The sequence below is a fragment of the Pararge aegeria genome, chromosome 8, assembly GCF_905163445.1.
Source record: "Pararge aegeria chromosome 8, ilParAegt1.1, whole genome shotgun sequence".
NCBI lineage: Eukaryota > Metazoa > Arthropoda > Insecta > Lepidoptera > Nymphalidae > Pararge > Pararge aegeria.
Window position 1 is genome coordinate 9151182 of NC_053187.1, and position 23101 is coordinate 9174282.

The 23101-nt window shown below is 34.9% G+C and overlaps 1 protein-coding gene across 1 annotated transcript; it reads right to left on the minus strand.

Moving 5' to 3' along the window:
• Nucleotides 1–917: 917 nt before the first annotated feature.
• LOC120625733 (PDZ domain-containing protein GIPC3) lies at nt 918–21756 on the minus strand. The gene is made up of 4 exons (XM_039892904.1): nt 21186–21756; nt 7067–7297; nt 4295–4546; nt 918–3682 (listed from the first exon to the last, which is right to left on the minus strand). Exons 1-4 carry the CDS (start codon nt 21426–21428, stop codon nt 3443–3445), a joined length of 966 nt encoding a protein of 321 aa, XP_039748838.1. The 5' UTR covers nt 21429–21756; the 3' UTR covers nt 918–3442.
• Between the last annotated feature and the right edge of the window lie 1345 nt (nt 21757–23101).

Genomic DNA, 23101 nt, shown 5'->3' on the forward strand with positions numbered 1-23101 from the left:
GTGTCAAATGTCAATTAGTGAGACGTCAGTGATCCGTCAATCATTTTTTTAAACTTTCTTTACAGCTTTGGGTTTTGGCTGTTGTCTTTTGTAGACAACTCTTGAACTTAGGACATTTCTGAATAATTATCATGACTTTTCCAGACGTCATTTAACTTTCAGTTTTCACCAATTCTGCGCTCAAATTGAAATTTCTTCAACATTAAATCTTAACCATTATTCATTGATCCCAATGAGTATAGGTAATAATACAGTCTATAGACTGTATAGCGCACACCTACGCACGGCCCCATGGAAATCGAGCGCAGCAAATCAGTTACGTTCACGTCCACAACCAGCGAACGATAATATAACCCGGCCCGCAACGCACGCGCCATATGTATTCCTGCCAAACAAAAGCGCGCGCCGTCGAAGTTCAATGTCGATGAAAAAGAAAAGTATATTAATTTATTAGCGATGAACCACTGAGAATGCAGAATGTAGATAGTTTGCAAGAACGGTCTCAATTATGCAATTGTTCCTTGACGATGTTGCGCCATCTTGACCTGTCCGCGGCATGGTGCAGAGCAATGTGAACTGATGTGCCGAGTGTGGTACTGATTTGATCAGTCCAACTCTACTCTTAACAACAGTTTAGTCACGCCCTAGGGATTCTAAGCACTTTCCTCCAGCACTACATCTCGAAGGCATCTATGCGTTTGCGGTCTGCAGATCGGAGAGTCCATGTCTCAGAACCGCATAAACTCGAGGTTAGCCACTTAAATTTTACCGCATAAAATTCCCAAAGACAACATTCCAAAATCATCAACTTCGGATGTTTTTAAAGGATCTGACTGGACCATGAACTTATAATAAGGCATAGTAAAAATACTGATTTATGCAATAATATCTTTAATAGTTATAAAAAATTTACAGCTAAAAGCTTCAACATATTTTATTTATTTTACACATAATCTTTGTATCCCTATGTTATCCTTTTGATAAGTAAATTGAGTCAAGTAGGTATATGCAGGTAATATGTACATTTTATTATTTATCAAGAACTAAGTTATAAAAAAATATTCTTCTTTATATACTCCTACGATGTAGGTGTTCAACACGCTTTCTGTCAGAAGTGAAACAATAGTGCCAATTCTGTTCTAAGCGCCAAGTATAATATTAATTAAATAATATTTATTTCTGTGGGAAAGAACCATTAGGTCAACCCATGAATTAAATCAAAGTCAGAAGCTACATTACTGTAGCGTCTGACTTTTCACGAGGATCTGACCCTTATTCTTCTTCTTTTACAATTTTGTCACTGGTCACATGTGTTTAAAGCACGGCCCAGCTCATAGATACACAGTAGACATTTCAAACTTTTTACAAAAAGGTGGTCATCGTAGATAATACTCTAATACTAGAGTGGTCTTGCTTCATATCACCGAGCCGGTTGTATCGTACCTAAATCAATGAAAATAAAAAGAGTAAAATCAATTATTTTTCGCTCGATGAATTCGCACGCATGAAAATCAAACAATTATCCGTCAAAAATGCAAAACTTATGATAGGTATTGCCGATGGGGATTCGTGGAATAACCCGACTAATAGCTACCATCACCACCCATAAAAATTAATGTGACAGGTTGGGTTGTTTCTTTTCCCATCGAGTCACACCACAGAACAATATTACTCCAAGGGTTTATTACTCACACCTGTGACTTGTTACAACTTTTTTCATCACGGATCCCAACGAGTCACAACAAAGGGTCAGTGTGACTCGATGGGAAAAAATTCCTAAACAGTCACCGTGTGACACGATTTGGTGTGGCCCGTTGGAAACTCACCAAAAATATTAAATCCGCCATTTTGTGCTGGCTTGACCATTCATCTTGGTCATCTTACTGTATTTATAATACATTTGATTTAGAATATATATTATTTATAGAAAATACTAGTAATGTACCTTCCCATTATAGAACATTTTTATTATCTTATCAATTATTGAAAATTGAAAAATTGTTAAGAAGTGTTAATGGCGGTTAGCTGTGTCCAAAATTATCCAATCCATCGACCCTATTTTTATAATAGGGTCTAAATCAACACTCTTTATCTACTCATATGAAATCGTGAAGTTTACTAGGTACGTACTCAATAAATATAACTACCTACTTACCTATTTACTTAGTTATGCATAGTGCATACGCTCTACGTAGGTACTAAGTATCCCCTAATGACTTTTTATATTGTTTAACAATAAATAAGTATAGCATTACTTAGGATTTATCTTTATCTTCCATATTTATGATATCTTAAAATCATTTGATAATAATTCCTTTTTTACTTAATCTCTTTTCTTTTTTTTTTACAAGAGAACAGGAGTCCAGACCCTTAAATAGTCTATGGCACGTTCTCAGTTGTACTACCTGTTTTAATATTTATAAAAAGCAAACGCAATTAATAATTTTAAGATAAAATATATCTATAAACTAGGTTCTTATATTCTACAAGTCAGATATTTTACGCAAATTCTTAAACTAAATTGACAAGTCTAAAAATACGTGAAACATTTTGCAAAAGAGCATTACTTACTAATTTAAGACCCGTCAATTTCCTTTCAAGATTCGTATAGAAAAGAATAATAGGCACCAATAAAATAGTCAGAACATTTTTTGAATAAGTGTATAAATGTTTATGTTTTTGTCAGGGAAGCCACCAACTTGCTCCCTTGAACTATGTACAAAACTCTCGCTGCAAATGGAAGTTTTTTACCCATGAATTTTATTTAAAAAAATATGCCAACGTGAAAAATAATTTGTCTTTTAGCCTTTTTTTCACTCTGGGCAATTAGCACTCAGGTAGAATTAAATTGTAAAAAAAAATGTCGCAGAAATAGCAACCAATCAAATTAAAAAAAAGGTGGCCAGTAGGGGAAGATAAAAGAACCATCCTACCCATCATTCACGCGTCGAGTTAGGTTGAAATGACAATGCTGGAATCTAGATAATGATCAGTGTAAAATCGCTGTCTAGCTTAGTTTAGAATCAAGATTAAAAAAACACCGTTTCATGGAGTAACTTGTGGAAAGTGAAAAATTATTTTTTCTGTACCTTGTTAGTCCATTTTTTTTAACTTGTCTTATTACGTTATTTTGAGTGGTGAAGTAAGTACGTTTTACAATATTATAACACACATTTATAAATAAAAAAAACTTTGAATTCGTTTTCTATTACTTTACACTAATAATTAAAGGAAAGATTATTTATAACAATAAGACAAGCTAGAAAAAAGACAAGGGTAAGTATAGGTATATCGTTGATCGATAACAATAGCCACTAGGTACTGGATTCCAATAAAATGCAACTGGACTATCGAGTCATGATTATGACTGGTAAGAAAAGGCTAAATTAATAATCAATATTGCCTAATTACAATAATTATCATTACAGTAGGTACAATATATCTAAGTGAGTCTTCCAGATCTGGCATCAGTAATGACGCCCCATAATTCGATGATGAATTCATCAGTGAACCCAAATTCTTGTAAATCGCTATTGTCAATTGCTTCAGCGAGCTGCATCGAATTCGTTTTGCCATCTGAGAGATCCCACATTTGGGTTGCCAGCTCTGTGTCATTTATTCCCATAAATGATTCCAGTAAACCGTTTATTTTATCTATGCCAGCCTTGGAACTGTCATCGTGCTGAAATGTGAAAAAAGTACCGTGAAAAATCTTGGCCAAATTAAAAAAATATATATTTTCAAGAACTTTTGTGGTATATGTAAAATGTTACCGATTCAGTTGTACACAAATGTAAAAATAGTGTTGTCCCTTGCCACAAAAAGATATTATGAAAGTTCGTGCCTTTTCCAAGCTACTTGACACTGGCAAAGTACATTGTGCTGTTTTGGCACTACGAAAAGCCATAAATCAAAAGAAGAAGAAGAAGGATAACACAAATAACAGACCTGTCAATTCAGTGTAATTTAGAGGTTCGTGTTCAACGGAAACGGCACCGTTGACTTATTTAATGGCAATAAGAATAGTAAAAAGTATGTCGTAAGAAAAATTCATTCTGATGCTGAAAATGAATTATCGTAAAAAAAAATTATAACTCGTACTGGAGATTTTCTTCATTTTATATAATTTGCATACCCTCTATGCACGCCACTGCGTATAATACTAACAACTCTATGACATTGAGATAAGGTTAATATACGCATGGAAGGGACATAACGATTATTCGTTGGGTGACGATTTGAACCAGTTAACTCTCCCGCATTTAGGAACTTTTTAATAAAAACAAATACGTACCTCATTTTCTATAGTGGCTACACCGTTAGCCTTAAATCGGAGAGTTTCTTTTCCAGATCCATAATTTTGCTTCTTTCCCGATCTAGCGCTGCCAGTTTTGGGACCGATGCTCGCAAAACCACTTTTTAATGGTTCTATAAGCCTAATCGTGAACGTTGTTCCTTTGGGTATGTCTTTAAGAAGTTTTGCTACTTCGTAATGCCTTTTGCCGACTGCATTCTCGTCGTTTAATCGTTCGATGTGATCTCCAATCTGTAGTTACAATAAGCGTGAGCAGTTTAATACGATAATAGTTTATTTCCTACAGTATTCAGAATTGTTAACAAGGGGAATGACCGACCATTAAATATAGGCCAACAAAGGCCAGACATTTTCTTTCATGTCCAATAAAAGTTGACGGTCGCTAAACAGGAAAACCAATCGCGTAATTTTTTATTTATTATAGCATTTTCAATTGTATTGGTTACTTGTTACATATCTACTCTCTTGTACCTACACCTGTGAAACTTCAGTTTTCGTCAGGGTAATAAAACAGAATTAAGATGTTATTATTCTTTTCAAATACGAATTATAAAAAATATTTTAAGATAGGCACTTATATGAAGTACATTTCTACGCTTTTTCAATTAGTATAACTAATTCTACTTCATAACTTCTCCATTATTATTCATCAAGTTCTTATAAACGAACTACATTTCAACTGCAAGCCAAATTACACTTCGGATGCAATTCTATTGCAGTTGACAATAATTACATTGCAACCTCCAAATACAAGCGAACTGACCGGCCGGCATGCAGTTATACATATGCACACGTACTATCTAAGTAACTACAACCTGACTTGCAAGCTTTGACTTATCTGTAATGACTTAGGTTGGCTACCGTTACGGGATCTTTCTTAGTAATAAAACCTATAAGATATCACAATGATGGCACCCAGTACTTCATTAGTGTTCTTGCTTTGTTTTTTTAATGCGACACTTCCAAAGAAGGACAAAGAGCAACAGGTTTGTCTACACACTTTAAAAATAAGTCAAGCTGTGCCGGGTTTTATTTACACGTAGGAATTGTCTATTTTTTTGTCATAAGTATTCTAGTAAGCCTCATTAGTTGAAACTCTTTAATTTTTAATTAACGATTGAACGATGAATATTTAAACATATTCACTTCAGTAAATAGTTACGAAGATATTATATATTTTAGCACAATCCGAAAATAAAGGATTAGGGCCCGAACATGCAAGCAACTTGTAACTCACGTCTTAATGTTTGGCTTCACTAATAATTTAGAACGCCCTCGTTATGAGCCTGTTACTAATTGGTACACAACTCTCTTAACTTATCTTCGGGAATATTTTAGTGCATGCCAATAGTAACATAAAAAAGCATCGATGACACTTCTGCGGCGAAGCTTTTGGCTTCAACTTCAGACACATGCTTACGATGTATTTATCAGGTCAACCGCCATGGGCGGCATTTGCCATGAGACCAGGCTGTCTAACAAAAGGGAGAAATGGCAAAAGTTGCTAAAGTAAATAACAGCTTCAAAACAGTAGCAGTACCACCGTAAGAATTATCAACTATAGATTTTTTTTAACTAAAAAAAATAGTGTACATTTTCACAAAGAACATACTGAAAAGGAAGTCCGCTCTTGTACCCTTTTAATTTACTTTAGTTCAGACATTTATGTGCAATGGAATCGGCATCAATATCTATGCAGATAAATATTGGAATAATAATTTCTCGTATACAGTTGGATTGCGGTGACATTCTTCTTGTAGTGGGTGGGATTAGGTAACAGCCTCTAACTTTTCGATAAAGATTTTTAATTGGTGCTAGTGATAATTACCTGAATCTGTGTCACAGTGGTCTCCGACGGAATGCAAAATTCGATTACCTATGCCGTTATCAATTTCTTAGTTCCAGTCAATCAGAAGCGATTGCAGATATCAAATTCTCGCTGCAGATTCTACGACCATACGAAGACCTACCGCATCAAAGTTAATTTAGTATTGGTACCGTTTTTATATTACAACTGTTTTGGATTAAACTTTATTCTATCTCATTTAACACAAATTCAGCTGAAATAATTTGTATATAATTTTATTTATATTAAAAATAACGAAATGTTGTTACTTTATATTAATATTTTGATAACTTCTTTTCCTGTTTTTGTGACAGAAGCCATATTCGATTATCTACTATTTTTATAACCCAAATGTTAAAGAGGCAAAAGCAGTTCGTGTGATCGAACCCTATCGAAAAATGCATATTATTTTTTGATCAAATTGTACCTTCTACTAACGTAACGAGAAATATTATGACCAGTGTAAGGGAGATCTTCACTAAAACATAAACCAAAAATACCAATTTGCCTAAACGAACCAACTTTGTTATACCTACAACCGAAAAGCAAGAAATAGATATTTTATACAACATTTTTAAGGCGGTACCAAGTAAAGCGTTTTATAAATCTATGCACTATCCAAAATATAGAAGAAAAAAGAAATACAACCGAATCGAGAACCTCCTCCTTTTGAGAAGTCTGCCAAAAATTAGTACCTACCTAATCCCTAACTTATAACAATAACACCTCGACACATGACTGTCAAGACAAATTCAGATATTAAATTCTAAAGTTCTTAGGTATCTTAGAAAAACACTGCATTCTAATTTATTACACCTATGCAGAAACAATATGATCTTATTTTGTGAAGAGTAGGTCCCACCAGCCAGATGATTTAAAGATGAAGTAATATCGTCAGTTTTTACCTCTATATGTGGTATCCTGGATACAATAGATCCTTCCTTAATTTTCTTGATGAAAGAACATCCTGCGCCATTGTCCGTAATAGTTAAGCCAAGGGCATCTTCGGTTTTAACTATTTCTATTTCCTTTGGCCGACCTTTCCTATGTGCGAATATGAAGTCGTCTAATCCGATCTGGCCACCGAGTAACTTCTTCATATCTACTTTGTGAGTGTTCAATGTGCAGAACAAAATCTGAAACCATAAAAATGAACGATAAATAACTTAGGTGTTGGTCGTCATCGATTCCTATTTAGCTAATTACGTAAGATTATGCTTCTTAACACGCCTTCTTATAGCATGTCTAATCGACATTTTCTGCTTTACATCTATCTACCTATCTCGTATTTACCTATTAATACATGAGACGAGAAATGCTAGTTAATATACATATTAGACAAATTGGTAGGTACCCAGATTGACTATGTTTCTTCTATTATTGTAATGAATTTTAGCATTATATGCATTTATAATCTGAGGTCTTCAGATTTTTACTATTGGTATGATTATATTTTTATTTATTCACCAGACGGGGGATCTGTCCTATATACCTATAAGGACCAGCCTATGTCCCATGTTTGAGGCACATGATAAACCACTCACCCCCTCAAATCTCTTTTTTAATCTGATAATATCCCCTATAAAGGCGGATCATATAGATCATTTACGAAATGATCGTTTTTATGAAATTGTAAGTGTGCGAAACGAGTTGCAATGACCTCGACTTCTCAAAAATGATTCACATGTGGGTTTGTGCAACACTATTAGCCGCTCCACTGGCAAAATGGATGAAAGAGGCGAGATCGCTTAGTAGCTATTTAGTTTATCCAAGTTTATTTTGAATATAAGACAATTTGATGAAAGTACGGGCTACTTTGCGGAATACTATGATTAACATTGATCATTAAGCTTAAATAGCTTACTCCGCGAAAAACGGGATCTGCGCGGTGTCATTTATAATTACTTCAATCCTTATAAAACTCCTCACCAAACCGATTTTTATTGGTGATGTTGACTTTAGAATTAATTGATTTATTGTTGTTAAAAAATAGTACCTACATAATTCCATTGTTTTTAGTTTTCATTTGTGTGCAGTCGTTATGACTCCCTCTGTGTTTTTTTTGTTTCTTTAATTTAACAAAATCAATATTTATACGTTAACTCTTAACGAAAATGAACCTCGACGTGCGAGTCTTGACTGTTACTTGGCCGGCTTTTAGCATGGATTTTGTACTGGTTTAGGCGAATTATAGCAGCGATCCGCTGTTATAGCAATGTTCATAGCGAATGAGACTGCGCCCGTGGGCCGATTTACTTCCTGGCCGCGCAGCCGTGCGTGCTTCCGCAGTGACAGTTTGGGGCCAATTACATAAATATGGCGCGATAACTACATACGATATTTTATAACTTTTAGATAGCTGCGTAGACTACTTCATTGATATCAACCGATTACATTCTCACACAGGAAACGGACAGTAGACATCTGAGTAGTTAAAGGATAGCTTTTAGTTACATATGGCACGAGTCTCAAAATAAAGAGGGTTTAGGCTGTAGCCTACAATGCTGGGCAAATGTGGATTCGTAGACTTTGCGCGCCTTTGCGAACATTATGGACAACTTAAGGCATGCAGGTATCCTCATGAAGTTTTTCTTTGCCGTTAAAGCAAGAAATCGATCCTCCGTCCCCGCAAAAGTGGCCGAATGGGAGGCCGTAGCTTTTACCACCAGGCTATCACCACTTTCCCGTATCTTATAAAGGTATCGGAATCACACTGACACACCTCGGGTTATCCCCATTTACATTTAGCTTTTACGCCCTATTTGGTCTGCTAGAAGTTAGCGTGACGTGAGCTAGTCAAGGTCTAGTATTTATTTCCCGCGTCGGCCAAATCATTGTTAGTTATGAAAGTTTTCGGTGCTGAATCTGAAATCATTAATCGAATAGCACGTCGCATCGGTTATTATCACTAAGTTACGTAAGGGGGATAGACTCCAACTTCTTATTCCAATTTGTCACCCTGCAGGGCTAGCACAGGCAGCAGAAAAAATTATATCCCCAGATTATATCCCCTGATAATGGATATAAATAACGTTTACACCTGCTAAAGCACGGGAACACGCTATAGAAGAAGTTTACGCCCGTTTATTATTACATATATATTATTTGGATATTATTTCCATTTGTGCACCAGTGCTCTGATAGTCGATGAAGCTGTGGGAGAAGATAAATGTTTATCCTTTCCCCGGAGAGATAATTGTCTCTTACCTATGCTAGCAGTGCTGAAGGGCCAGAGCAGGGACACAGAATAGAATAGGTAATCCATAAAATTAAAAATTAATTTATTCCAACTAAGCCAGTCTTGTGATAGTGACTCTACCACCAGTTCGGAAGTCAGATTCTACAGTGAAGAAGCTGGCAATAAATTCAGCATATTTATTACGTTTACCGACATCATTTTACAACTAAACATTTTTTCTACCCTATGCGAGATGAAAGCAACCGCGGCCTTCTTACAAGCAACCTTGTTATTAAGAAATCATCAATTGTATAATAACAATGATTTAAAATGTGTTAAACATATGCAAAATTTAATGATGCTGTTATGATATGATATGCATAGTATATGTACCTGTACCTACATATAATGTTATAAAAGCATTCCACTCTCGATTTAAGAAGTTAATATGTCGATTTCACCAATTCATGTCAATTTCTAGTAATATAAAAAGCGTTAAAGACTCTGAGTGCCAGAGCTTAAAATTCCTCTAATCTCGGCAGTACACCTACCACAGATATCGATACACTTTACTGTGCAATAAATGATTAGGTAGGTATTAGAAAAGGTTACACGAATGTTAATGAATAAATGCAACATAATAAAGGATGCAACGTTAACCTAAACCAAATACTCGTCTGAAGATAATGTTACAAAGCCCGGGTACCTACTAGTTACAGCACTTCATCGGTTTCAATTTGCGTTAGGGTGAAATGGTACCTATCTAATACAAATTTTATTTATTGGTGTCTACCTAAAGGTGACGATTTTAAAACTCATACAGACTGTAATCTAAAATATTTTACGTTAAATTCTTGCTAAATATTGATTAATCAAATTACTACTGTATTGAAGCATAAATTGAAATGTTTTATTGTTTGACAAATTTTGATGTGAAAGATCTATAAGAAACATGATTTTTGACGTGGCGACGCATCGCCACGCTATTAAGTGATTGAATTTTTGTATTTCGTATGTAACAATAAAAATGAATACTAATTTTGTAATGAAACAGTCATTATTAACCGACTTGCAAAAAGGAGTGGTTATCCATGTTGTTGTATTTTTTTTAATGTGTGGAACAAATTTGTAATGCTTTATCTTTTTATTATGCAATATCTGCAATAACTTACAGAATACAATTTCGATGTTTCACATCTGCCAGGCGTTTTTTTAAATTCTTGGACAAAGATTTCTCTATTTTAAAAAGAAATATGAGTGGGGCATGGTGCAGATAAAGAACATCCATTTTCCATACATATGAAATGTAAATAATCTAGGAACCCAGTCACCCTAAATAAGATTAATGAGTTATTATCACGGTTCGAAATAACTTTAAATAAATAATTAGGAGGCAAGAGGAGTTATGAAGAATTATTAATAACCACTATTGTTATCTGACTATTTAAGAAATTTAGCATTTAAGGTTTACTGAATAATAAGGAGTTGTGAGCAATGTGGATAGACCAATTTGTTGACCAATTTGTTTGTTGTTTTGTAACCTCCTAAAAAACAAACTTATTGAAGTGAAGTTAAGAAAGCCATAATGTACCTATTTAGGCCGTGAAATATTAAGAAAATGCATGTGCTATTTAACCATTGACCTTTAAAGCGCGAGCTATTAACTGTCACGGTCAACCTATTGCCATACATTTGTGTTTTACCGACTAAATAAAAATCCTTACTAATATTGTAAATACTAAATTGTTTGTAAGGTCTCGGCTTGTCCTTGATTCAGGCAACAAACATTAGTCATTATAAACGAAAGTGGATATAAACAGTCCACTTAATAGAAACGGACATAAATAAGTGAAATCTGCATATCCTCTAAGAACAGTACAGAAATCCTTAGGTGGTATGGAAATAAGCTTTTAAATGCTTTTATAAAAATGATACCGCAGGTAAAATTAGATCTATGTTTACGTAAGTTTAAACAATTATTTATTTAGTATTATATAAATTCTGAACATTGTTGAACTGTTAAATGCTGTTGAATAACAGCCTCTTCATAGTAGGTAGAGTCACTAAAGAAAGTCACTGTCTAGACGTTTAAAAAGTGGTCTGGGTGGTGAAATACGTCCTAGACCCTTCTCATTCTAGTAGGAAACCCGAGACTTGTAGTGGGCTGGAAATTGGTTGATAATAATTATCTTGATCTCAGAATAAAATCTTATACTAAAAAACTGAGTAATACTATAATACTAATACTTTTAGTATAATAATTAGTAATTATAAAAGATTCTTCGTTGGTTTTCTCTTCTTTGAACGAAACAAACCAAAGACCTCGTGATCCGTAGTTGTACTCACTAGATCAAACAGGCAACTGTGCCAACAGTACAACCTTATATAATATTTATTCTGCACTGTTTCGAAAAACATCAACATTTAATATTACGAAAAAAACGTAAACGAATCACGTCACTACGAAATAGTGTAAGTGGCTAAAGCAACAATAAAAATTCACAGTGACGCGACCATTTAAATTAAAATCCAATTAGATAGTGCAAATGGTTTTAAAAATTAAAAACAATTAATAATAGCTTAATACATTTATCGTGTAACTGTTCGGTATTCATTTAATAGCGATACCCATCTAATAAGAGAGTGAATCATTGTCGATAGAATCAACTTAAGTTTTATCAAGTTCAAACCAATGCGATTTTATTGTAACTAAAAAGTAGCGTTAAAAGCGTAAAAGTGCAACCTACCTTCTGACTACCGCCTATATTATTTGGAAAACATAAGCGGTTAATGGTAGCTGATTTTCAATTGTTATACATACAATTATGCCGCATTGTTTAACAAATTCGTTACCTACTCACTCACTGTGGATGACACTTGCAAACATAATCAATGTCACTAAAGGCAAACATGACGTATTCTTGCTACTTTCAGATAATTTTAGAGATATTTTTAACTAACTTATGTAATTATACTAGCTGTTGCCCGCGACTTCGTCCGCTTGTGTAGATATCCTTATGTGGTTATTAGGATATCTAAGCCTGGTTTAAAATCGTCAAACAATTTCGTTCCCTCTCCCAAGAGAACTGAATTAATTTCGGGATAAAAAGCATCCTATATTACTTCTAATACCTCCAGGAATATGTGTACAAACTTTCGTGATATTCGGTTTAGTAGTTTTTGCGTGAAAGCGTAACAAACAAACTTACATTCACATTTATAATATTAGTAGGGATGTATATCGCAGGGATTCCATTAACAAGCCTAGTTACAACACCATCACAACTCAAGTTACCTTACCCCTTCACGGCTAGCATTGACAGGACTCATTTTTCACCCCGGTTACCTTAACCCACAGTTATATCAACTCTCCGAGCATTGGCACACGTAAGGAAATTATATAAGTGTAGTAATAAACGGGGGTAAACTTCTCCTGTACCTGTTAGGCTGTTACCGTACTTTTTCAAGTGGGCACGTAAATATATCCCTTTTCGGGGGATATAATTTTCAGCTCCTGTCTATGCTAGCCGTAGTCGTAGCCGTAATTTCTTTCTACGTTATTGGATCCAAATCTGATTTGATCCTATTTAGCAGCAGTACATTTTAATAATATTATAATTTTTAAGTATTATAAAATTGTATCAGGCCAATATATAACATTCAATTATTTGATGATAAAGTCAATGGCTAGCAATATTGATTTAAGATTTAAAATGTACCTATTTATAGGTATATATATACAGGTAGGAATGTAGGTATTTCGAGCATTGGCTTCGCCCACCTGATAGTAAGTGGACCAAGCAGACATGCTTGGTTTGTTTACTCGAACGCGATGATTTTAGGAGTTCGGAGGTGGTTTAGGAGGAGAAAATTATTTCAGTGTAGAATAGACGAAGGGCTGTAGGCTATATTATATCATCAAGATAAGACCTATAGGAGCATAGCAACAATGAATAATGGTCCATAATTGGGGTTTATTTTTCTCCTTTTGAGAGCTTCCGCTGCGTGCGCTGCGCGAACGGTTAAAGTTTCGATAAAATCACGTATGACAAAGTTGTTCCCCTTTAAAAGTTCTAAAAAAATGTCCGGGATAGCATATGTCTATCTTTTAAGTTTGACTTATACGCGGACGAAGTCGCGAGGAACCGTACCTACTATAAAAAAACCCCTAGCTCTTATGAAACAGGTCATCCGAAGCTCGTGCCCAGAAGACGATAAACACACTTAAATAGAGATTTCTTGCAGAAAAATCTTAACCTACTCTGACCATTGCCTTGAACATAACCAGCACTAAATAACGTTAACAAAAACTTCCTAGCGTTATCATAATAACTATCGAAGGTTATTGTTAACTGGATCGAATTTATTAAATAGGTAGTTAAGTAGGTTGATTATACATGTCGACGATCCGATCTTGTTAATAAGTGTAAGTACAGTGATACTCATTACTTACGTCTAAGGACACTAACAATAAACATATTTACCATATACAGTACTTATATGTACATCGATAACAAGTGACCATGTGATTCACAAAAATTATAAAGTAGTAACGTGATTTGTGCATAAATCATCATCATAGGCCCAATACAGCACGGATCCCTCCCACAATGAGAAAGGGTTAAGACCGTACCAGTGCGGATTGGTGGACTCCACACACCTTTGAGAACATTATCTAGACCTCTCAGGCACGCAGGCTTCCACACGGTGTTTTACTTCACCGTTGAAACAACTGATATTTTAATTACTTAAAACTCACATAACTTAGAAAAGTAAGAAGTGCGTGCTAGGATTCGAACTCTGCCCCGGAAAGTTAAGTCGAGCTCCCACCCAATGCGCTATCACCGCTTCAATAGTGTAGATATATATATGCCTGTATTTTGCAGTGTTAAATCTTCCAACGCTGTGAGGAACTGTATAAAATGACTCTTAAGGGAATATAAAGAATGGGCAGCAGCGTATTTGCTGTTATTACGATTACCAAGCCGTATACCCAGCGCAGCGTGGTGCTTTTGGGCATCGATACCAGGTAATGGCCTAATAGAAGTGTAAAATTAAATGATGCCCATGCCGGTGACTGACACGGATCCAGTTATCTTGTTGTTGTTTTAATACGGCTTTCGTTTGAATTTAGATCACGTTTGAATTCAATGGAATAGGTGGCCACCCACCATGCCTATTTTTTCAAATACTTAGGTATATTTAATAACAAAGTAATGTTATTAACTTATGGTTTAAACTTATTATGAAATTGTAAGTACCAGTTAGTCGCTTTTATGCAGTTTTATTTTGACCGCTTTTACCCATCTCTCCATCCCATCTATAAGATGTGAGCGACGGAAAGAGGATGAAATGATTAAGACTGGCTGTGGTGAAGCCCAAGATAGGTCTATGTCTTATAGTAGAGTTCAGCAGGCGGAAATGTTAATGACGTAAATGATGATTGATGACTTTACGAGTTTAACGAGCCTAGTGTTTTTATTGTCTTTGTCTAAGAGAGTATCAAGATACATATATGGATACACATAGATGCGATACATATACATATCTACTTAGTCCATTTTTCGCACCAGCCTACCGGTTATTTTTGACAAACTTTTCGTTACTTACTTTGACGCACAAACCTACTTACTACCAAAAGTATGAGTTTGAAAACATATTTAAAAAATATGTTTAAATGGAATTGCGCAAAGTAACGCTCGTTAACGTTATACAATATGCTGGATACGGATGTGAATATACTTCCTTTGACTGACCCGTAGAAGGTAAATGTGAATCAATACAAGTTGGTCGGCATTGCTGATTCAAAATTCAAATCATAACAATATCGCTAGTCACACATTTAGGTACCTTCACAGATTAGCCAAAGGAAGAATATTTACATCCGTAACCAGCTTTGGATAACGTTTACGAGCGTTACTTTGCGCGATTCCATGATATACTTACCTACAATGATCTTAATTTTGCTATAGATAATCCGCGAAATCCAAGCAAATCTACACGATTTTATATAATAGTGCGTAGAGACTGCAGTTAATTTCGGTAATTTTTTAAAAGGACGTTTTATTCTCTTTAGTGCTGTGCTTTTGCATAAGCTACAAATGGAAAAAAGATGAAGTTTACGTATTTTGTTAAACTTCGCTATAGCCGGACAAAGCTGTACAGCGACGTAAATTTTTTTTAATGAAAAGTTACAGATTTCCCAAAGATGCCCTTCCTACTAATGGCTATACCACTTTTGAAAATCTAACTTGTGTACCAAAATAAGGAGTTGTGTATCATAGTTTGACGGCCGATTGGCGCAGTGGGCAGCGACCCTACTCTCTTAGCCAAGGCCGTGGGTTCGATTCCCACACCTAGACAATGTTTGTGTGATGAACATGAATGTTTTTAAGTGTCTGGGTGTTTATCTATATATTATAAGTATAAATTATGTATATTATTCATATAATTATTCATCATCTTAGTACCCATAACACAAGCTACGCTTACTTTTGGGCTAAATAGCGATGTGTGTATTGTCGTAGTATATTTATTTATTTATTATTTATTTATAGATAATCTATGTAATTATACCACAAAACAATATCCGCTAAACTTAAGTACGTACCATTAAATTAAAGTGCAACAACTGTTCCACTTTAATTTAACGGCAAGAAATTGTCATTTTGCTTTCACTGGACAACACAATCACGTACTCTTTTATTCTGGTTTAATAGTGGAATCCCAGCTTTACTGATACGCTCATCGGTTTAGCGGTGGAAAAAGTTTATTCAAAATATAGGTGCCAACCTATATATTATGAATAAATGGCGAACGTGGTTTATGCCGCATCGGTCATTAAATAATTCTTCCTCAATATTGCGGTTGCTTACAAAACAATTTTATGTGTGTTTATTTTGCTGCTTTGATTTTTAATGCAGGCTACACGTAACACAAGTAACGGGTAGACATATTCAAGCACGCATGGTAGCCCTACAGGGAGATATTACAATTTTTATTTCAGAAAGCTCCGTACGGTCAGTGGGTTTCGTACCATGGTATGCATACATCGGGAGAATTGCATAAAACGGCAAAAATCGACCTCTTATACGAGTTATATATAAGTTTTAGGGTAGGCAGTGCTTTTGTACATGTATGTACAAAATCACTGCCGTACAGTGCACGCTACTGCGTACGGTACTGAGCTTGGCTCCGACCCAGGACCCAGGACCTTTTATTCATAGGCAGTTATTTGAGCCTTAGTAGAACTAAAACTTTAACCCTGTCCTTACCAATGTGCGTTTGAGTTTAGCCTTTTTTCTTATCGCGGTTTACTTCTAGCGAGGACGGACTGAACAATGTGGGTAATGAACTATTTATAGACATTGTGCAACGGTTAAATAGGTAGGTAACTAGTTTATTGAAGATCTTTTGCAAAATAATTGAGTGTAATTAATAAAACTATACTGCGTTTCAAATAAGGGCACACAGAAAAACTATATCAACAACCCGTTGTGTCTGATAAAGTTTCAATAAATATCTACTTATTTAATTTTAATTAGAACGCTTTATAAATAAAAACCTCCGCTTGATAATGATCGCAAGACAAATATAATTAACCAATTTTATTATAAGGCCATCTTTCCATTAAAGTTCTGTATGGTAAACTTACTGAGACATACTAAGTTACATACAATTTGTAAATCGTTTAAGGAAACAATAAACTACCGGTTGACATTTTGGACGTCTTTTTTTAAAGTTCAAAGTTTGTAAGAAAAGTCCTATTACTTATAGTATTACATTATTTTAACCGATAAAAATGCTTGGGTGTTAATTATTGCTCTAACCACGTTGCTCTTCTAATAGTGAGATGGTGATAACAAAAAGAACAACCGGCTAAATTTGTGGTGGAACGCTCGCCTCGTAGCTTTAGTTTTAAGTTTACAAATATTTTACCATGTAATTTACTAATGTACCTACGCATCATAAGTGCCATCTATGGGCCTTCTTGAAAGATATTCTGACTTTGACTTTGAAATTATATGAAAATCAATAACTCCTAAGACTGATAATCTTAATATATATAAATCTCCTGTCAAGATGTTTGTCCGCGATGGACTCCTAAACTACTTAACCGATTTTAAATAAAATTGACTCAACGTGAGCAGTCTGGTCCAACTTAAGAGATAGGATATCTTAGATCTTTAATTATAGTCGCAATTTTTTTTTATTGCAAATTATTTGTCACATGTTATATATATATGTATATATATACTACAATACTCACTTAAGGCTAAGCGATACTGAATACTTTAAAAACAAAATCAAACGCAGACGAAGTCGCGGGCAACAGCTAGTTAACTATAGGATAACTAACTATAGGTTAACTATTATAGGATTTATTTAATATAACACCGTTTAGTAATTAAAGCGATGCTCGCCCAGTGGTTAGGACTTCGACTTCACTTTTCGGGGGCCGAGTTTGAATCCCAGCACGCACCTCTAACTTTTCTAAGTTATGTGCGTTTTAAGCAATTAAAATATCACTTGCTTCAAGGGTGGAGGAAAACATCTTAATAAAACCTAACCTGCATGCCTGAGAGTTCGCCATGAGTCCACCAATCCGCACTGGGCCAGCGTGGTGGACGACGGCCTTAGCCCCTTCTTATTTTTTAATTTATTCACAATATTATTAATAATGGTAAGGTAACTAACTACAATTTAATTATAAGTGACTCTATGGATTGTTAGTAACTTATTATCAAATTATCTATAAACACTAACTGCTTATCAAATGAAGGATCTATATAAGTTAAACATATAAATGCTTTCTTATGATAAATGTGCATGTACCTACACTGATTAAATATGATTTATAAACAATAACTTTACCACCACACTAAACAGGAAATCGGAGTCGGATTTACTGGCACTAACGAAACGGATCGGACTTGTATTATACTACTCCTGTATCTAGTAGATCATATTATCAAACTCTAGTAGGTACATCAGTAACCACTTCGAATTTTAAAAGTATTTGAATTTGTAACTAGCATCTGTATTCTGTAATATAAATAAAAGCTACGTTATACTCATGCTTTGCCAATAATCATAAAATCGATGCTGAAAAGCTAAAATTAAGATAAACATATCTCTCAGCCCTCAGATGCAGAATAGCGCCATCTAGAAGTGTAGAAGCAGAACACATTGCAGTTTCGATCTATATTTCAAGGCCGTATCTATCTAAACGCCTTAAAACAGGACCGATGACACAATATTTGAAATATATTTAATCTCAGTTTTTTAAAGTTTAAAATTATATTTTCCTAGTAATTAGTCCCACCTACTAAAGGAGTGTCTCCGAGCAAATAATCCTAAGTTTTTATTCACTCTGTCCAGTATATGTATGGAGGAGATTTTTTATAGATTTTTATTTAAAAAATAATCAATTACACAATTTATTTCCTGGTAAATATTTATCAGGAAATAAATTATTTGTTTACAAATGTTATTATTAAATTCAAATAATGTATAAAAATACTTGCGTAAACAATAAGGAGGCTATGCATGTGATCAAGATTTTCATCTAGAAAATAGAACTAGTAGATATAGTTTCTAAAAATTGCACACAAAACGGCTACCGCAGGGTTTTGCTTGGGAACAAGCCTTAACATCATTTTTGTCATACTTGAGCTCAGAAAAAGATATTTTTTCATGCATCGATATAAAATTTATCGCAGAATACCGCAAACAAACCAAGTTAAGATTACGCTGGCCCGTAGCTAGTTGACTTGGAAATATTAACCCTACTCTTTTGCTGCACTCGTTAACTCTTTTTACAATCTATATTTTTTGGACATTTTATTGAATGGAATTACAGAATTGTCAGCATATATTAGATTATAAATCACTTGCCCATTACCGATAACTCCTAAGGCAATCCCTGCTTGAGCATCTTGTATTAGTTTCGTCTATAGAATATAATTTGAAAAGTAAGGGTGACAGAAAGCATACTTATCGTACAACTTTTTTTAAATAGTTAAATAACAAATCTATATATATTGGAGGCTTGATAAGTTTGTTTGAAGTAATGAACGGCTAACATAACCTTAATTTGTTTATTTAATTTTATGTGGCGAATATGAAAGGCTAGGTCTGAGGCCGTTATTATTCTAAAATTTTACACGGTCAAGATTTGGAACAAATATTTACTGATTTTTTTTAAATTTTAATACTAGCTGTATTAATTTATGTTAGGCTAGATAGGTGAGATTATATATAAAGTCAAAGTGTTTACTCACTACATAATGTTCGTGTTGTTAAAAAACCTGATGTTTTTTACAGTTAAGCAGTGATATTTTAGGTTACGAGTCTGAATTCTTGTATTATTTTTACACTGCAATTCCGTAAAACGAGAAATGCTTGTAGATAACTAATTCAGTACGGTTTTTGTTTATTTATATATACCTACCAACCCTGCTTAGGTATATGTATAGGGAGTACATACCTATCTAGATATTTCAAGCCATTGCCGCAGACTTGGCGTAACTGACCAAAAGCTATTTCTTCATTGTCTTGTTTTTGTTCTATTGCAGATAAATGTGCTGTTAAATTGATATTTAACGTTTTAACAGCATATATCTGAACTAATGTCAAAATGCGTAATTTAAATAAAACTCCTCTAAAATTTTGATTTTGTCGGTTACGCTAAATCGCCGGTAATGAATCGATATAACTACCGAGGTAGCATTTAATTTAAAGCAGGCAATGGAAAGCGATAAAATAAGAAATTCGGAGCTCGTACACGTTTCTCTATTATAATGTGCGGTCAACACACCTATGGAGAAACGTGAAAAACGTTTTTCCAATAAGGTAAGTAACTAACTACATATAATAAATAACAGTTTTGTGATGTGTCTAGAATTAACATTAAAAAGTTTAGCGATATAATGTAACTCTAGGTCTACTTGAATCTGCTAGTGCTACTAAGTATTAGATTTAAGATGACCAAGACTTATCTAATATAATCATCTGGTCTAGGTTATCATCATCATCATTATCATCCACTTTATCATCAGCCAATAGGTATCCACTGCTGGAGCAACTTGAAGTTAAAAGCTCAACCTCGCTCAGTGTCTATGTCTCGGCACCTTGAGTCATAACTCAGATTGAAGACTTTTACCTAACCTTCTTACCTACCTGCATTAGGTAAGTTAAACCTAATTCTTTATATTATTGTTAGGGGTTTGGGCATTTTGACCTTTTTTACTCGCAAGCCAATGGCTAGTTAATAAGTTACCATATTATTTGAAGAATAAAAACGTATAATTAGTTATTTAGATATTTGACCGATTCGCAAAAACCGAACCGCATAACCAAGTTTGCTTGTGAAAAGCAAAATTCTAAAAGCGTGTCGAGGCGATATAATAGTGTTGATTTGCACAATACAAATTGTGTACAAATACTTTTAAATTTTGGTAACAAACCTATCAAACGAATTAGCTAAAAAGAAACTTATTTTTCGGAGTTAGTACACCCACTGTACAATAAGCGGGTTATGTACTAGGTATTGTTTATTAGATAACAATAACTAGTGTGAGACTGAGTAAGCCAGAATTTCTCTCGCAGTTTGCGTGTGATCATTGTTATCACATTTTGTGTTATCTGCTCAGAATTCGAACTCGACTCCGTGTCGGTCGTAGCGCTCCACTAACCGCCACTCAGTCATCACTACTCTACACCTAAACGTAGTACTTATTGATTTAAGTCATAAAAAATAATGCGCGTGTAATGATAGAGGCTCTTAGTTATCTAATTACCGCAAGAACAAGTTCATACGTAAATGATGTAATGATGAAACTTACATCGTCCGGAGGAAAGTCGTAGCATTCTGCTATTTTCTGATATAGTTCGTGAACGTTTGAGAATCCGGAAATAAGGCCAAGCGGGCTTCCTTGGGCTTGCTGACAGTGAAACACTAGCTGCGACTTTTGAGCACCATTATTATTGTCCAGACCGTTAGACGGGTGGTTTTGTATCTCCTCCGCCGGAGCGGGTGGTACAGGAGGCGCGGAATATTTAGGCGCCTTCTTCTTAAATAACGACATCACGAAAATATGATAACACTTCACCGAACGCCAATACAAAGGTTTGTTTGATATTAAAGTTAACGTACACTCATTACACTTTACAGAAATTATTCACCACACAGTCGCACAACTTGCGAGAACATAAAATGACTATATCTGCGCGTCATAGCATACGATAAGTTATCACTCAATGACGATTATAGGATAAGATTGTGGAAATCTAGTGTTGAAGGTTCTTCATATTATGAGCGATGTTTATATAAATAAAGAGTACAAACGTTCAAACAACTCTACACCTGCTGACTTACTGAGGATTTGAGAAGGGAGGTCAGTGAGGGCTGAGGTGAGAGGTCTGAGGTACGAACTATGAGAGGGAAAGAGCGCGATGATGCCGCCTATTTCAAATCGCATGTCCGCGTCATCAACTTTGTATGACATTCCGCTGTTGGTAACTTTTATAGGTAGGTACTTTTACTCTCATACTCTGCATTCATTAATTTTCTATGATTAAGAACAACCAACAAAGGCTGCGCACTACCGCTTTAGTTAAAGATAAATAGTTAATAACCTCAGCCAGTAGGTGTTTTAATTTTAAATGATTTAAGTAGGCAGATACTTAAATAGGTAGGAAGCCAACTTTTTCCTAAACTGATTGTGATAAGAATTTTATGTAATTTAACAAATAAATTGTAACTTAGCTATATACCTACTAACTAGAATTGCAATCTAACTACTGGGTTTTATAATTCTTGTTGATTCATCATCCTCAGCCATAGAGAAAAAATGAATCTGCATCCCCAACGCTGCTTCAATGCGGGTTGGCGGGTTTTAACAAATAATATCACGTCATCATCAATCTATAGCTTTAAACAGTCCACTTTGATCTTAAAGACCTGACTCAAAGGGAGAGTGCCCACAATCACTACGCTAGGCAGACGAGTTGTTTATCGAGGTGGTTTTTTTTTAACTTTTTATAATACTACAAGTTAGCAATCTCTGCAATCTCACCTGATGGTAAGTGATGGTGCAGTCTAATCTGTTGGGGAGTATGGGAGTTATATTAAATCCATATCTACCTCACTACTCGGTTTGGTAGCTAACCTCGGTCAAATCTAGACCAAAGAAAATTCTCAAATTACCCCGGCCGGGAAGCGAACCCGCGACCATTAACTTGAAACCACCTCTCTCACCACTGCACCAGACAGGTCGATAAAAAAGGTAGTAGCAAAGAGACCGCTGCTACCCATTTTCAGACGTATTCCTTTAGTGTAGTAAAGTGCCCTCATGCGACACTCGAAGGAAGAGCATATTACTTATCACGTCATATTAGTGATAATAACTCAAAGACAAAGGCTCTCTATATAGAAAGACGAACGACAATGCATGTTTACGCTTTTCTATTTTAAGGCTGGTCTGGCTGGCCTACCGAAAATTACCTATTACTATTACTTTGTTTTATTTTAACACAAAGATTTTAAAAATTTGAAAACTAAAAGAATTCTATACAAATAGCATTATTATAAAATACTGCTCTGTTGTATAGAGGTATCACTATAACTAGCGCTTCCAAAAAAGATTTAATTGGCTGCAAGCATGGAAGAGCAGACAGAAATTTCCAACTTATCGTATATTGTTTGTAAGCTATTTATGCTGGTCACAATGCTGAGCTGATGTTGGTGAAGTGCCACGTG

Coding starts and splice junctions, on each gene's coding strand:
- LOC120625733 (XM_039892904.1), bottom strand. CDS start 21,428: ATGTCGTTATTTAAGAAGAAGGCGCCTAAATATTCCGCGCCTCCTGTA. Junction 7,298..21,185: donor ACGACTTTCCTCCGGACGAT/GTAAGTTTCATC, acceptor TTATGGTTTCAG/ATTTTGTTCTGCACATTGAA. Junction 3,683..4,294: donor TAGCCACTATAGAAAATGAG/GTACGTATTTGT, acceptor TTCACATTTCAG/CACGATGACAGTTCCAAGGC.